Source organism: Lathyrus oleraceus, chromosome 4, assembly GCF_024323335.1.
Source record: "Lathyrus oleraceus cultivar Zhongwan6 chromosome 4, CAAS_Psat_ZW6_1.0, whole genome shotgun sequence".
NCBI lineage: Eukaryota > Viridiplantae > Streptophyta > Magnoliopsida > Fabales > Fabaceae > Lathyrus > Lathyrus oleraceus.
The window spans coordinates 372778869-372796045 of NC_066582.1; the positions used below are offsets into that span (position 1 = coordinate 372778869).

Sequence of the window (17177 nt, forward strand, 5' to 3'; positions counted from 1 at the left end):
AAACCTGTTTCATTATCTGTCATAAATCATGAGCTGACATACCAACCAAGGGGATACATTCTTTGTCCCAGAATACGAAATTGCCAATATTGTTATCATGTTCAATCTCAATTTCTATTTTGAACCTAATATAAGATAAATGTAAATTGTTATAGATATCCAACCTGTAGGTGAGTGCATAACATCAAGGAAATATAAATATAAAAGTTTACTTGGTGATAGGGGGAGACTTGTTATCCGCACAGTCGCATTGAAAGGGATCACCGAGTGATTTGTTGGTCTTGTTACAGGTTGGACAAACTTCATAATACTAGACAAAACGATTAGACTTGAACCTTTTAGTCATACCTATCGTGTTGCAAAAAGTATCCTAGTATAAACAATAACAATGTCATAATGATATTATGAAGCCTGATTTTAAAAAATCATTGTAATATTCAATGTTCAATGAGACTAATAACATACATCCTTAAGAGACATGATCTGGCCAATAGTTTTCATATCTTTAACAAAGGAGAACGATCTTTCTTCGAAAGCTGTTTGTGATGCAAAATTGACAGACATTGTTTGCGAAGAAATCGAATATGGCTTCCCATCTTCAAAGCTGAAGGTTTAAAGAAATACAAAACCGTAACACATTCAAAGATATAAATATGTATACACAGTCATGTTTAGGAAATGTATAATAACTTTCCAAGTAAAGTAATAGAGGATATGTGTAGTATAAATATACTTGGATTTGAATGCAGTGACTTGGGGATGGTCATAGTTTAGAAGCAATTTTGATCCATTCCATGCATTTGAAACGTTGAGCTTCCTAGTTGCTGCAATCATGTAAAGGGCCATTCAAAAGAAAACAGTACACAGTAAGACATGGAAAATGAGAAATTTTTAGTAAGGGGATTTACATAAACTTTTGAGACTCCAATCATGGGTGAGTATAACACCTGGGGGAGCATTGTCTTTTATGTATGATGTATGTTGGTTTGCGTACGACTCCCAAAGTGTGACGTCTAGTTCAGCTCCACTGAATCACAATAAAACCAACAAAACCGAGGTGAGTAAGTGTGGTGTAGATTATATAGGTGTATAAATGTGATGTAACATACCAATCATCGGAGAGTGTAACATTGATGCAGGCCTTTTTGCCACTCCCGCCAATCTGAGACCTTACAACTTGATGAAGAACACCAAAGACATCTGGTTATGCCATTAATCACATTTTAGAAGTTGTTGCAAAGAAATACCATCATATTTTTTAAGACAATTGTTGTAAGAAAGTATCGTATAAGCGATCAACTACAAAGTCTCCATTCATAAAATCTCCAAAAGGTTTGAAATTGAATTTCTAAAGTGGAATGTGTGGCATGTCAATGATTGTGACTGCGGTCGTCCCATTAAAAAATAATTTGAACTTGTTGTCACATAATTTCAACGGAAGGTCATAAATTTGAGGCTCTCCCTTATAAACCATGTATGTGTGATGCTTTTTTAATGTCTACATCCACAACTCAAGTTCACGGTTCCTGGTCACAACGTGGATTTCATGTCCCTTGTCATTGAAAATAATTTACATTAGTATGTTAAACTTGGATTCAATAAATAAATATTAGGAAATAAAATAAATAATACCTCTGCATCATGTATAATAGCTTCGACATGCTGCAGTCCATTGTGCTCCTTCACAATCCATAGATCGATAACACGTATAACAATTTTCCATACTTTCTGGTTAGACGTTAATGCACTAATAAGAATCAGTGGTCTGGACATGATTTTCTACTGATATAAAATCACAAACATAAGCTTGTCAGAAGAATGATTAAAAACATTATGAAAATCATGGTAAAACATGGCATAACATAAAACGGTGAAAGATCTATGAATGAATAAAACATAATGAACTACAACATGAATAAAATATACTGAACCATCTACGACATGAATAAAACATAATGAACCATCTACGACATGAATAAAACATAATGAACCAACTGAACTATTGACAAATGAGTTCAGGAAACAGAATGGACCATCTGGGAAATATAGAATGAGTTATTCGAAAATGAAAAACAGACAACTTTCAACAGATCTGTATCATATACGAAAATAACATTGTTATAACCTTTTAACAGTCGGAAAAAAAACCAACCTTCAAGTGTTTCCTTCGTTGTTGAAGATGGATGAATGAGATGCACTTATAGAGGTGAGTTGAAGTTGTGATGAATGACATAAGTAACAGTAATGTCAAAGGAAAAGTCGAAACTGCAAATTCTGTTTCTCGTACTGAAGGCAAGCAAAAGGGTAAAGTGAAAGAAGAGGTGAATTCATGGAAGAGGGAAAGATGTATCGGGCAATTTCATGGAAGAGGGAAAGATGTACTGGGTAATAGGTTGGACTCAAAAGTTTGAAAAATTGAATGTCCAGATGTTGCATAGCGTCGCGTGGCAGGATGGTACATTGTAATTGGGCAGCAACCAATGTATTAATGAGTTAAATTAATATCCTTTTGTAAGTGTAATTTATATCTTTAACGAAGGGTGTATTAGGTAGTGTCTCAAGATGTTTGTGCTTAGTTTCATAGTTGATGTAACACAACTCAATAAAATTAGAATCATTTATAACACTCAAATTCAATGAAACACATCATATAATATCTAATAAAATTCATCAATACGACATAACACTTTATAATAGTATAAAATTCAACATGACACGTTATTTCCATAAAATATATAAGTTGAAAATGATACAAAAGAAAATAAAAAACAACATTTAATCTTAAAATTACGTAAACTCATCCGTTTAGTAGTATTATTGGTGGAGATAAAAAAATTAGGAAAAATTATAGTTATTAATGAGAAATTAATTTTATATTTTTATTTAAAATAATAATAAAAATAATAAAAAATTACTAAAACCACATCAATGAGTTGGGTCAACGGGTCCGCGGGTTGTAAAACTCAAACCCGATACTCGAATCAAAACTATACGAGTTATTATGGGTTGAGTTGGGTATACCCATAAATAAATGAGTTTGAGTAATTTATGGATTGGATCACTGAGTTCGTAGGTCGACCCGCATCCATGATCACCCCTAAAAAAATTACTCTAAACTCTAGTTGTTTTTATACATTATCATTTATTTTTATTAAATATTATACACATCGATGTTTAAATAAAAAATGCAAATGCAATTATGCAACCAATAAGAGAATATGACCTCTTAAAAAATTCAAACACTATGTACTTACCATAAAATAGTGGAATTTTGTTGTGAAGTTATCATTTATAATTCTAACTATCCCTATACTATACCACTAGTTAGTGATACAATTTGAACCTTTTGCATTTATAGTAACACAATTTTTTTTCTTAAATTAAAAGCATGATAAATATATTTAACAGAAAAAACTATTTTTATGTATGTATTTTATTATTATTTTTTTTAATCTCAAGATTAGGTAACTTTTGTTAGGTTTCCGTCATAAAAAACTAAACCCAAGTGGCAGAAATTGTCAAAACAGTAACTTGTCGGAACGTTATCTTCATTAACTTGTTTATAACAATATTTGTCAGAATTTATTAATTATTATCATTTGTAGATTAAAACTTTAAATAAATACAAACCTTACAAAATTAAAATAAACAAATCAGAGTGGTGGGCCCATAACCCACAGATCTCTGGATCGAAACCAAACTCTGATAAGAGTTTTCATTTTTTCTGATTTTTGTTCTATGAACGACATGAATACTTATAAGCTATCACCGTTTTTTGATGTAATACGACCTGTCGTTTAAGAAATTGAAGGTTAATTTCGGTAATTGCTCCATTACTTTTGAATACTTTAATCAAAATAATATGCAATAATAATACTATACACAACAGTTCGCATATATGTATATAATTTTGGTTTACAATTCTTGATAAAAAATTTAATGAAAAGATTTACACATTAATTACTAATTCGATATATGCATGGATTTTAAATAAAAAAAATTAATGGATACATAAGTTAAAATTATTGTATTTTAACTACGTTATTTAATAAAAGTTAATAAATATGTTATCATTTTCATAATAAACACTAGGGGTGTTAAAAATACAAATTGATTTTAAAAAATTGAATTTTAAAAATAGTTGGAATTTGTTGGTATACAAGGTTGAAGATGAAAATGAAAGAGAGAAAAAACAGATATATAATTAACTTCTAACATAATTGAAAAATCTGTTTGAGAGAAATGATGTCCCATATTCCTATTGATTTTTACAAAATTGATAGTTTGTTTCTGAATTTAACCACGGTTAGGGAAATTGTACCTTTCGACCATAACACTCTATCATAAAAGTGGTGTTTACCCGCTTTCACTTCAAGTTAATATTCCTCCTTAATGATTACCATAGCAAGTCTATCCCCCTTAACAACATATGACTTTTGTTATTTAGGTGAGTTATTCTCTATATTTATTCAAAACGATGAACATTTAGGTTTTAGTATTTTAAACAAAGAAATTTTCATCATACATCTTTGAGAATTACTTTTTTGTTTATAAAAGTTTGTGAGTGTTGATTAAAATATGCATATGTAAGAGAATGACTTTTTAAAAGAAAAACATCTAACACTAAAAAAGTTTTTTCAAAATAAAGCAATATTGGAAGAGAGTTTCTTATGACACCCTAACTATTTCTACTGCACCATGTAAACTTTCACAAATGTCCCCTGTTTTTGGAGATATATCTCCGGGCGCATCTAAATGTAAGGTAACGTTAAAATGTTCTGGAGATGCATCTCCAGAACATTTTGGAGCATAAGAGTCGCGTCTGACTCTTTTCCTTTCTTGTTTCATATTTCTTCAACCACAACTTCAAACTCTCTCAATACACTACTATACACCAAATCAAATTTCATGAAACAAGGCTAAAGGGAACTCAAGGGAACATCAAATTTCATCTGTAACATCATTCAACTTCATCAAATCCATCAATTTCAAATAAGTTTTTCGAATTTTCAATAAATGTTTGAGTTTTAGTGTAAATGAGTATAAATCAATGATTAAGATTAGAAATGTGTAGAAATCCATGTAACATAGTTTAGACATAGTGTATAAGTTGTTTGTTGGCTGAAAATAGTGATCATCATATTTTTTTCAACTTGCGTGTGGTACATTCATCATTGACGCAACTTCTGAGTTGCCGAATATTTTGGAGATGCATCTCCGAAATTGTTCAGCGTTTCATATACTGCAAAAAAATTCGGAGATGCATCTCTCGAATATTTAAATATATTAACTCTCTGGCGGTTCAGGAGATTCATCTCCAGAATGTTTCAACGTTTTAGTTACCTGGTTCTTCCGGAGACTCATCTCCAAAATTTTCTGCAGTATATATATATATATATATATATATATATATATATATATATATATATATATATATATATATATATATATATATATATATATATATATATATATATATATATATATATATATATTTATATTTATTTATTTATTTATTTATTTATTTTCTTGCTTGTGTGTGTTGTTTGTGTGCACTAATGATATGCATTAATTTAACTTACAAGCATAATGGCTATAGACATGAAAGACTGAGGTATGACATGGGTGCTTAGCACGCATCCATTCGGTGGGAGCGGAGCCAGCAGGTTCCGGATGCTCCAGGTACCTCTTGTTAGGTAGAGTCGTCTACTTCTGAGTCCGTGCTTCTCCTCAGGTCATTCCACCTTCTTCTTACCGTAGGAGATAAGATTCACCGTCTGACGCATCACTTCCCCATCCTCCCGTAGGCGTCAGCATTCACCAGTGCCACCTCTTACGGATGATGTTATTGTTTTAGTCCCACCTGTCACTGATGATGTTGATCCAGTGCGACCTCTAGAGGGTGAGGCTGTTGCGGATGCTGAACCGTGGGCTTTTGGAGGAGGTCCATTTGATTTATCCTTACTTCCTCTATATCTAGACCATACTGCCAGACATATATGGGACAACGAGGTAGCATTAGTTGGATTCTTTATTTGTTTTTTACCTAAATTTTAATTGCTAACATTGATAATTTCTGACATTTATTATTCCTAATATTGATTATTTCAGACAAATTTCAGAAGCGTGATCCCCAAAAGTTTGTTAACCACAAGAGAAAGATTGTTGCATTGCCTCCGCCGAATGAGGATTGGTTTTTGTCGATTATGACTTTATCTGGCATGAAGGACCTATGCATGACCGGTTACACTCTGGTCAACCACGGGATGCTTAATGCACCCGTGGAGAGATGGCACTCTAAGACCTCGTTGTTTCATCTCCTGCATGGTGAGATGTCTATCACACTAGACGATGTCTCGTTTTTGTTACATCTTCCGATCAGGGGGAGATTCTTCGATCATGGAAAGGTTAGTAAAGACAAGGCACTTGAGATGATCGTAGAGTATCTAGGGGATGATCCAGAGAAGGCGATGAAGGAGGTGCATATGACCATGGGTGCTCATGCTAGATTTGAGTTCCTGAGGAACATTTATGCGACTGAGATCCAGAGAGCAGAGCAGGATGATGGTGATTGTTGAGCAGATGATGGTCCATATATCGTATGAATTGAGAGCATACCTGCTATTTTTGGTTGAAACTTCGATTTTTATGGACATGAGTGCCACTTATACTGACGTCGTGTACCTATAGTGCTTCACGGATCTCCAGCGGATCCATGAGTAAAACTGGGGGAGTCTTGCATCAATGACTGGGTGAGTGTGCCTAAGTACACTGAGGTTATGTCGCGTGCTACTGCTTTTATCCTGCTCAGAGAGAACCAGGCGGTCGAGCATTTCAGAGTTTATCTTGACTGTTTGATTGCCGAGGACATGCATTTCAACGACTACGTTGATCACCGTCAGATGTGGCTATTTGACGAGATAGTGCTATACTCTAGATGATTGGCATGCAGATCTCATCTCACTGCTCCTCATCTTCCCAAGTGCGTTATATGACAGCTCGGCTACACTCAGACCATTCCCAAACACCCTGATGTCTCTGCTCCTCATTCCTTAACACATAGACAAATAAATGAGGTGTTTGATGATTATGAGAGTCATTTGATACCATAGGAGGCACATGCTACCATAGTTGAGAGCGACTGAAGCTACGTCAAAGGGTACATCAGATGATTCTTCAGGGTGTCACATCCATACATGGTGCATGTTGCTCTAGGAGATCCGTCGAGATCAGCTCATCAGGAGATATTAGAGGAGGAACATGCTCAGTTAGATCATACTGATGATGTCTTGCCTAGGTGTCGTTGCATTGTGGAGATTGCGAGGGCAGGCATTGACGATGGTATATTCGTTGATGGGTCTGGTGCTATGCGAGTCCTAGATGTCATCATGGCGGAGGCACATGGGGTATTGTTTTACCAGAGACGTCATCAGAGAACATGGGGGATTGATGGCCGAGGAGGTAGAGCAAGCAAAGGAGGTAAAAGAGAGGTTGACAGACACACAATAGTAGTCTCTTATTATTTTGTTGTAGTACTATAGTCTGTACTTTATTTTGACAGTTTTACTACATTTTGGATATCGATTGTACGCATTTTCGACATGTATTGTTATTTTATTTTTGACACACACAGTAGTATTATCTTATTATTATGTACGCCAATTTTTTTTTCGATCGTACGTTATACTTCATTTGAACACAGATAAACAACTTATAACATTAAATACTTGTTTTGATAATTCCGGAGACGTATCTCCGGAATATCCACAGATATGCATCTCCAATACAATTCAAATGTAAATGGTCTTTGAGTTAATTGTATTGAATGTTTGAAATTATTTTGAAAATACATCTCCAAAATATTTCAATGTTTATTTAACTCCAGAAACTTGAAGCATTTAAATAATTTCTGATGGTAGCTAAGAAATATTTATGATGCATAAAGAAATTCTCTCTAGGGATTCATAAAACAAATGGATGGTGATATAATTTTCCAACAAAAATTAAGACATTATATTATCAAAATCAGTCCAATATATTTAGAGATCTAAAATAAATTTGTATAATAAGACCTTCAAAAATTACAAATCCAAGATAGGTTTTGATACATGTTGACAATTTGGAAGAGAATATAAAAAGAACCTTATCCCCATGTTCATAAATAATTTCCAATTTAATTAAAACACTCCCCAGAGTAGCCAAAAAAAAAAACTTAATATAAAAATAGTTCGACTTTATTTTATGTTATTGTAAAAATATCTAATAAATATTTATGTTATAAGCACTAAATTAAATTGTTTATCCAAATAATACCACAATTTTAAGTTTAAGTTTCAGATAACTCAAAATTATCGCATTATAAACTTCATTCAAACTTCATAACAACTTGGATATTTCCAATAATATTTGAAAGTGCATCTTGACATTATCTGTAACAAATGTACAAGGAGATTCCAAGTACAATTGACTTGATAAATCACTACACATACTACAACAAGTTCTCACTAATAAACAACATAAACTACAAACAGAGTTCACGCAGCTCAATCGCGTGCAAGCCATGATTGCTGCTGAAACCAAAGCAAGACGACAACAATCGAAAACAAGTTTAGCCGAAGATTTATGCCAATGTTCACAAATTGGCTTCTACAAAGTACAAATCCATGCCGAGAGAACAAAGTCAAAGATAAATATCATATCACTAGTTATGTACTTTCTAGTGAGTGTATCATGGCCATTACCAGCTCGTAATTTACATAAATTATACAGCTTCACCGAATATTTATGATAAAGTTGGACTCGAATAAAAGGGCCAGGTCACACATGATTTATTTATGGTTCAAACGAACTCACCAACCAACCCTTGACAAGGATCTTTGGAAGCTTGCATCACAAGAAAGTTCTAAACTTGATCCGAATCTTCTACAGAATGCTATCATCCATCTGTTAAATCAAAAAGTAGAAGAAGTGATTTTTCCGTGACCTCGTTGTTAAAGAGGGTCTAATATGTGATTTTGAGTTTGAGTGGCGAAACATTCTTTATAATATATCATTCAACGGCAACAGTTTAAAAAATCAAAAAGAGGGGTGAGAACTCGAAACCTTTTTAGCCAAGATTGCATTGCCAGGCATCATGTAAGTCTGAAAACTGCGACAAAATGTCAAGTAAAAGAACCACGACATTTCAATGATCCGCATAAGCATTTCTTTCTACCTTTGTGTGCACTGCTACCCTCAGCGTTATCAGATCGATCAGCTCCGTAGTCGTATGTTAACTCTTGCATTGGAGGAATGTGTCTCAATGCAAAAAATGCAACATGGAGAAAGGACTGGTTGTTCTCTTCGTATAAGACAGGCTGCCAGAAAACATTTGGTGAGCAACTATGATTCATGAATCGAGCGACATTTCCAACATTCTTAGCATTTATAATAAGAGGATGTGGCATAGCATAATCCTCACTAGACTCATTTGCTCTCACTTCATCCAGTAACTTAGGCTCATAATTCCACTTGAAAGATTCATAAACACGGGTTGTATCGAAAACATACTCAGCAGTATCTCCTTCTCTTATAAGCTGACTTAACCTAGCTTTATCAATAACTTCTCCTGCATACTCGCAAATAAAAGCGCCAGCACGAATAGGATCCAATGATCGAAGACCCCACCCTTTATCCTTTGTTTTGAACACTTCCATTTGGTGCTTTAGACCGGTTTGAGATACTCGGTTTCTGCAGTTAGGAAAACATTTACATGTAGGGCCACATTCATGAATCAACGGCTTCCGGCTCACCAGAACACCCTGGATAATATACGGAAAATCACCTTCGTTTCTCTGAGTGCAAGAGCATTCCAAATCCCCTGGGACACATGTTTTTTTAGCACTACAGCTGCAACCATGTGAAGGCTGCGTTAAACTGAACGATTTTGGATGTCTAAGAGAGTGGAAATACGTGAAAAAGGCAGGTGACTTCACGTTATCGACTTAATTGACAAGTGAAACAGGAATACTCTCAGCTCCTGAGGATAGGTCCGGGAGAATAAGTCCAGTCCTCGCAGGAAATCCAGATTTCCACTTCTGAATCGATTTCCAAACGGAAAAGGCACTAGGCTGTCCAGGCACTCTTATCAACTTATACTTAAACAAGCTGCCGTCGCCTTCTTTTGATATTTCAGTCCATGAATCTTGAATTTTATACAGACCATCATAGACGTAGATTTTTGAGTTCAAAGCCGTAGTATCTTTGATTCCCCGGATGACTCTTACTTCATTGTGTTGTCTTGAACTTCTATCCAAAGCAAGATTACCCCTATGAAGCTTCTGATCAGACACATGCTTCTCTTTCTTGTTGAAATTCCCACCCTGACCGGTGTAAATTATAACATCACCATCCTCAGCTTCATCGTCGTATTCACCCGACGAAACAATGCTAATAGCCAAAGCCTCATCCTCATGGTGACTCTTGATGGCATCAATTCCCCCCATCGATTGATTATGCAAACCAACAACACACATTTCCATTCGGAAAAAGAATATGTCCCCAATCTCAACTCCAGGTACCGATCCAATTCTCTTCGTCGCATTTGTTCGAATTCCTTTGGACAAACAAATATTCCCAGCTTTCAAATCGGCACGCGTGATCTTACCCATGTTCAATTCCTTGGCATTAACAAGTTGACATAGCCTTCTTCTTAGTGCATCAAATGACATGAGCACAATATTAACAACTTCTCGGTTACCATCATTTTTTTGTGTCGGGCCTATACCAACTAAACCACTCAAATCAACACGGAAATCATGACATAGTTTGATCTTCTGTAACTTGACCCGGCTCGAATGTGACACTGCATTTCTTTTCTGACTATAACCATCATTGCCATTGAGATTCTCATCCTCTCCTTGAGGACTCCTAAACGATCGAATCGGAGCCGGCATAGCTTTACCTCTTGGTTTCACCCCAGTGGTTGAACTCTCCTGAGGTCCACCAAATGGGAAAAACGGAGAAAACCCTGACGGATACTGTCCCGAAGACGGAGCTTGAGGAGTCTTTGAAAAAACAGGTATCAAACATCTTATAGGCTTAATATCTAGAATCTTAGACTTGTCAATGGAACCTGGAGGAGGAACCGAGTTTCGACCTAACCCTTCTTCCATTATAAACTATAAAATTCACACAAAATCAATCCCTGCCTATTACAAACTCCACTCTTTTTCACCTTAAACAAGAGCTATCAAAACCTTCAATTCCTCTTTTCCCACTTCATTTCAAAACCTAAAATAAAAAGTTATGACATTTTCAGCAGAAAAAGACAAAAGGGTCATGCAATCTCGAATATACTCTCAGGAATTTTAAAAAAATGAATTTTTACAAAAACCCAAAATGAAAATGAGATCAAGCAATGATTTTTACATAAAATAGATAAACCCAAGAATTTATTAAGTTCTAATCAAGCTTGATAGATCAATACAAGTACATGGAATCATAAAACAACACAGAGAGTTTACATTTAAAAGAAGAAAACAAAGGTTATTGTGTTACCTTGTGGGAATGGTTGATTGATGAATGGGTGAAGGTGATGATGAATGGGTGAAGGTGAAGTGAGAAAGAGGAAGAAAAATGGAGTGAGGTTTATTGGTAATGAAGTAGGAAGCAAATTGGAGTGAGGTTTTGAGGAACTGTGTGCTGACAAAAATGGTTAATAGTAATAATAATATTAGTTTTATTATATGACATCTTCAAAAATTCATAATTACTCCTCTGTCCTTATTACTAGATCCATCAAATAAGTAACATATCTCATCTATTATACATTGAATAATATGTATTTTTCAACTCTTTAATTTATATATATATATATATATATATATATATATATATATATATATATATATATATATATATATATATATATATATATATATATTCAATGAATTGAAAAAATATAATTTATATTTATAATAAGGAAAAGAAAAAGTGTGATTTAAATATTTATATTTTTAGTTATAAATTTGATTAAGATATAATTATAACTTTTATTGAAAAAAATACTAATTTTACGAGTTTTATGCAAAAGTGAATATTATGATGTATTGAGTTATAGTTATTTAAATAAAATATTTTTTATATTATTTAAAAGACAATATAAGTATTTAAAAATTTATTGCTTATTAGAATTTTAAATTTAATTTTTAACGTATGAAATTATATGTTGCGAAGAATGTCTCTTCTACTTAGCTTGGTTTTAATGATGAAGACGTGTATATATCAAAAGAAAAAAGATAAAGAGTTTTGAAGATTAAAAAAAATCAAAGATGAAGAAAGCATGAAGAATGATCATTGGAAATCAAAGAAAAGAATTGGAATGATTAACAATTTAAAATTTTGAATTTTTCAAGCATTGGGATTATGGTAATCGATTACACTGATATGGTAATCGTTTGTCACTTGAAGCAATGCAATTTTTCATCAAACAACATGGTTGTTTTGAATGACAAAACTTCATGAAACCTTTTCAAACTTATGCATCCTCTCATATAGGTTTCTAAGGATGCATATAAGGCATTATACACCGGAAAACAAAATTACCTCTTTCAATTCAATTTCTATACAATTCAAACATTCTTTTAAAGTGTTCATTCGTTTTTTAAGTTTTTGAAACATTGCATACTTTCACATATCTTAAAAATTTCAATAAAATTTATGAGCACTCAAGGTATATTAAGTTTGAATTGTAATACAAGAAAGAGAAGTTCAATATTAGAAGTGTTAATTTGGAATTTTAAGCCAACAACAAAAACTTCTTCAAAAGTGTTTACAAAGTGTGTGTTGTACTTATTCGTCAAGGTTGTGGTGAAAAGTATAAGGTTAAGAAAGTAGTGTTCTTTCTTTGTGATTGTGTTAGAAGGTTCTAAAGAGGTCTTATGGTGAGACTTGTACAAGAATATAAACAATAATGGAAAATTCTTTAACGGAGTTGGAGGACTAGACATACCATTAAGTTGGTAAGGGGAACTAGTATAATTCTTGTGTGTTACTTATTTTTCGTACTTTAAATTTTGCATCTTATCTTCTTCATGCGTAACATAAATCATTATCGCCTCCAACATTTTAACAAGTTAAGAAACTTAGCGCAAAAATGAGAAAAATCCAACAAACTTAATTCCACCCCTCCCCCCCCCCCCCCTTCTCTCTCTCTCACTCTCAGGTTGCATCTAAAAGTTACAATTGACGTCAGAGCAATGATTGAGTAAATTACTCCTAGATCTGGGAAATATGGGTTCCACTAAATCATTTTTAGAAGAAGACTCTAGTACAAATAGTTCACCTTGTTAGACAAGACGATAAAATTTGGTCAATAAAAGAAACATCATCAAATTAAAACTTCACATGTTTTGAATGTGACAAACAAGGGCACATAAAGATGGATTGTCCATCTCTAAAAAAAAGAACAAATTTAAGGGAGAGAAGGATATAAAGCAAAGAATACTTCCATTCCTTGGGTAGATAATAAAGTAAGTTCAACTTTGGATTTAGATAATGAAGAACAAATAGATATTTTATCGATGGCATCACATCATTCCGATGATGAAAAAAAGGTTGGTAATGACGATCATTCATGTTGGGTAACTTGTATCAGAAGTTACTTGACAAATGATGATAAATTGAGAAAATATTAGGGATTGATTGAGGAAAAAGAGTTTCTTGATTATTGTGTATATTTCAATTATAATGAGATATGGTATTTATAGACACACTAGCTATCCAAATCAATTTAAAACAAACTATCTAAAAACAATCTAATATATCCACCTAGTTAAATGATATATCCACCCGAGTATATCCTTAAAATAATATGTCTAACTAAAACTGATACACCTGGCCGATTATATGATATATCCCTCGGGTACATTCTTAAAGCAAACTGAGTTAACCACAATACCCTTTCTAATTCATATTTGACATGCTTCTCATTCTCATTAACTTCTTCAAACTTTCAAACCTTGCTTGCTTAAGGGGTTTTGTTAAGATATATGTTAGTTGTAACTCGGTCTTGCAATGATCAATAGTTAACCTTGATTTTCTAACTTGATCTTTAAGAAAGTGACACCTTATTTATATATGCTTACTTATACCATGACTTGTTTGATGATTTTCTAGATCTATGGTTGATTGAATGTCTACAAGCAGCTTGACTTTACCATAGTCACCAATATTCAATTGTTCAAGCAATATGTCTAACCAAAGTGCTTGACATGCTGCATAAGAGGAAATAACATACTATTTCACATGAGGACAAATTAACAATCCTTTGCTTCTTTGAACTCCGAGAAACTGATGTTGATCCAAGCATGAACAGGTAGCCAACTATGTTTTTCCTATCATCTTAATCACTACTCCAATCCGAGTCTAAGTAACCATATATCCTTGCTCCAATTCTGGTTGTTTAATGAGGCATTAGCACTCCATAAACTGATGTGCCTTTGATGTATCTTATGATTCTTTTTGTTGCAAGTAGATGACATATCCTTGGTTTCTCCATGAATCTACTCAAGAATCCAACATTATAAAAAATTTAGGTCTTGTGTTGCAAAGATATCTCAAAGATCCAATGATCTGCTTATACAACATGTTATTAACCAGTTCTTCTTCAAATTATTTCTTCAGATTGATGTTGGTTTCCATTTTTGAAATTCTAGTTATCAGACTTTGGATGTCACACTGGTTGTTATGACATCCAATTCTGCACAGACAGGGATTATGCAGAACTTTAATAGTAAGTGCAGTAAATAACACAAGTAATTGTTCGCCCAGTTCAGTCCAACATGACCTACATCTGGGGGCTACCAAGCCAGGGAGGAAATCCACTATTAGTAGTATCAATTCAAAGCTAAACTCACCCGTTTACAACTTATCACTTAATCCCTACCCAATGCAATTTCAATCTTAACCTAAGATCAGAGTTCCTACTCACTCCCCCTCAATCACCTCAGTGATATTAAAGACACTTTGAAGTCACACTTCAAAAACAACTCTTGATTATGCTTCTCAGCTTAAATCAAGATACACAGCACTCACGCTTAAAAGCTTTGAGTGACACAACACTTACAACTCAATGAACACCCTATGCCAAAGCAATCATCTACTTGATAATGACTTGGCTTACAAGATACGTCTAATACAAGACTCACAAAATACAGCAGTGAAGTATGATGGACACACTAACTCTTCACGCTTCAAAATCCCTGAGACTGAATGAAGGAATGCCTTCCTTTTTATATTGCAGCACCTGGGCTTTTGCACCTGTATTTTCCTGAATTTTAGGTCACACAAGTTCCCTCAAATTCAACATTTAGGTTGCTAACAAATAGGCTATTTGTTAGGTTCATTGAATGTAGCTTGGTTGTTGATTTCCTGGATTTTCTCTCAGCTGTTGAATCCCTAAAGAATAGCCTGAGAAAAAGCTGAAACAGAAAACTGAACAACCTACAAATTAGCATATGCTGTCAGGCACGAATGTCACGACATTCAGCTTAACATCAAGGTCCATATGCTGAGTCTGTTTTTCCAGAAAACAGACTGTACAAATTTGCTGACCTGTACATGATCAAAATGACCATACTACAGTAACAGCTTACATTAATAAATGTCAAAGTGTCCAACTTAACATTTACACAATTGGCCTTAAGTTAGTTCTGTTATTCTCTTGAAGAACAAACTAAGTAATATGCTGAAGTATAGCAGAACACCACTCTGCCTAATCTTCACCAGCTGCTGTTAATGATGAATGTCACAACATCCAGTTTGACATTCAGTCAGTAGGCCTTATGTCAGGTCTGGTTCTTCCTTGATAACCAGACTGCACATGAATACTAAGTTCTAACAGAACTTCTGTTCCTTAGTATCTATTGACAGGTATGAATGTCACAGCATTCAATAATCCTGTGTTAGCTAGTCCTGCAGTAACTACAATGCAGTCACACATACATGTCATGACATCCGTCAAGACATTAGTGTTTTACCATATAATTCAGCCAATTAAACACCTACAAACTCCCCCTTTGGCAAATTTTTGGCTAAAACACTTTGATCCCCATAACAGAGTTCATAGCAGCGGAATAATACTAGCTAATACACTCAGAGTGGCAGCACACTCACACACAAGGAAGTTAAATAAAAACTTCACATAGCAGCACACACATATTAGAAGTTGCACCTAAACTTCAACATCAGCTGCAGGGGGGGAATCTTCAGATCTGTCATGAGAGTCTGTTGTAGAGACCTACTCTGTTTGTCAGGGATTGGTGGTTATTACTCACCCTTTTTGTCACAAATGTTGCCAAAGCCAATAACATAGTCAGAGCACAATGACAGAGTTCCAGACTTGGTTTTACTTCACAGTTTCAACCAAGTTAACATCCACTTGATCTTGCTTCACAGCTTCGATCAAGTGATCACCCACTTTTGCTTTACAGTAGGTACCACCATATCAGATGCCATGATTTTGTTTCTGACATCCAGAACCACTCCTGCATGAACAGCATCCTTGAACTCCTGCAGGTACAGTGGCCTTCTCTCTGTAGGGTGTCTCCTTACCCTCTTGTATCCACCCTTGTTGCAAGCAGCATAGCTATGATCTGTTGACCAATCATAGCCTAGTACAAATTGTTTAATAGGCAGAGATATTAAACAATTTATCCCAAACATCAGTGGTTGCTATAAGGTCTCAGAGAGACATATTCCCAGTTTGCTCCTTAAGTTTTCAAACTGAGTAGCATCCAGAGCCTTTGTAAATATGTCAGCCAGTTGAAGATCCGTGGCTACATGTTCCAAAGTGATCACCTTGTCTTCCACCAGATCTCTGATGAAGTGGTGCCTAATGTCAATATGTTTGGTCCTGCTGTGTTGGATGGGATTCTTGGAGATGTTGATGGCACTGAGATTATCACAGAACAATGTCATGACATTTTGAGTGACATTGTACTCAGTGAGCATTTGTTTCATCCAAACCAGTTGGGAGCAACTGCTTCCAGCAGCTATGTATTCAGCCTCTGCAGTGGACAGAGAGATACAGTTCTGCTTCTTGCTGAACCACGATATGAGGTTTTCTCCTAAGAAGAAACATCCACCTGATGTGTTTTTTCTGTCATCAGCACTTCCAGCCCAATCAGCATCACAGT

General features: G+C 34.5%; 2 protein-coding genes and 1 pseudogene across 2 annotated transcripts; 1 reads left to right on the top strand and 2 right to left on the bottom strand.

Moving 5' to 3' along the window:
- Nucleotides 1–310: 310 nt before the first annotated feature.
- Nucleotides 311–1773, bottom strand: LOC127137541 (uncharacterized). The gene is made up of 6 exons (XM_051064000.1): nucleotides 1633–1773; nucleotides 1110–1162; nucleotides 909–1027; nucleotides 734–824; nucleotides 466–604; nucleotides 311–370 (listed from the first exon to the last, which is right to left on the bottom strand). Exons 1-6 carry the CDS (start codon nucleotides 1771–1773, stop codon nucleotides 311–313), a joined length of 603 nt encoding a protein of 200 aa, XP_050919957.1.
- A 3785-nt stretch (nucleotides 1774–5558) lies between these two features.
- Nucleotides 5559–6578, top strand: LOC127137542 (protein MAIN-LIKE 1-like). The gene is made up of 3 exons (XM_051064001.1): nucleotides 5559–5614; nucleotides 5808–6012; nucleotides 6123–6578. Exons 1-3 carry the CDS (start codon nucleotides 5559–5561, stop codon nucleotides 6576–6578), a joined length of 717 nt encoding a protein of 238 aa, XP_050919958.1.
- Nucleotides 6579–8364: 1786 nt separating this feature from the next.
- Nucleotides 8365–11704, bottom strand: LOC127075506 (histone-lysine N-methyltransferase, H3 lysine-9 specific SUVH1-like; annotated as a pseudogene).
- Nucleotides 11705–17177: the final 5473 nt, after the last annotated feature.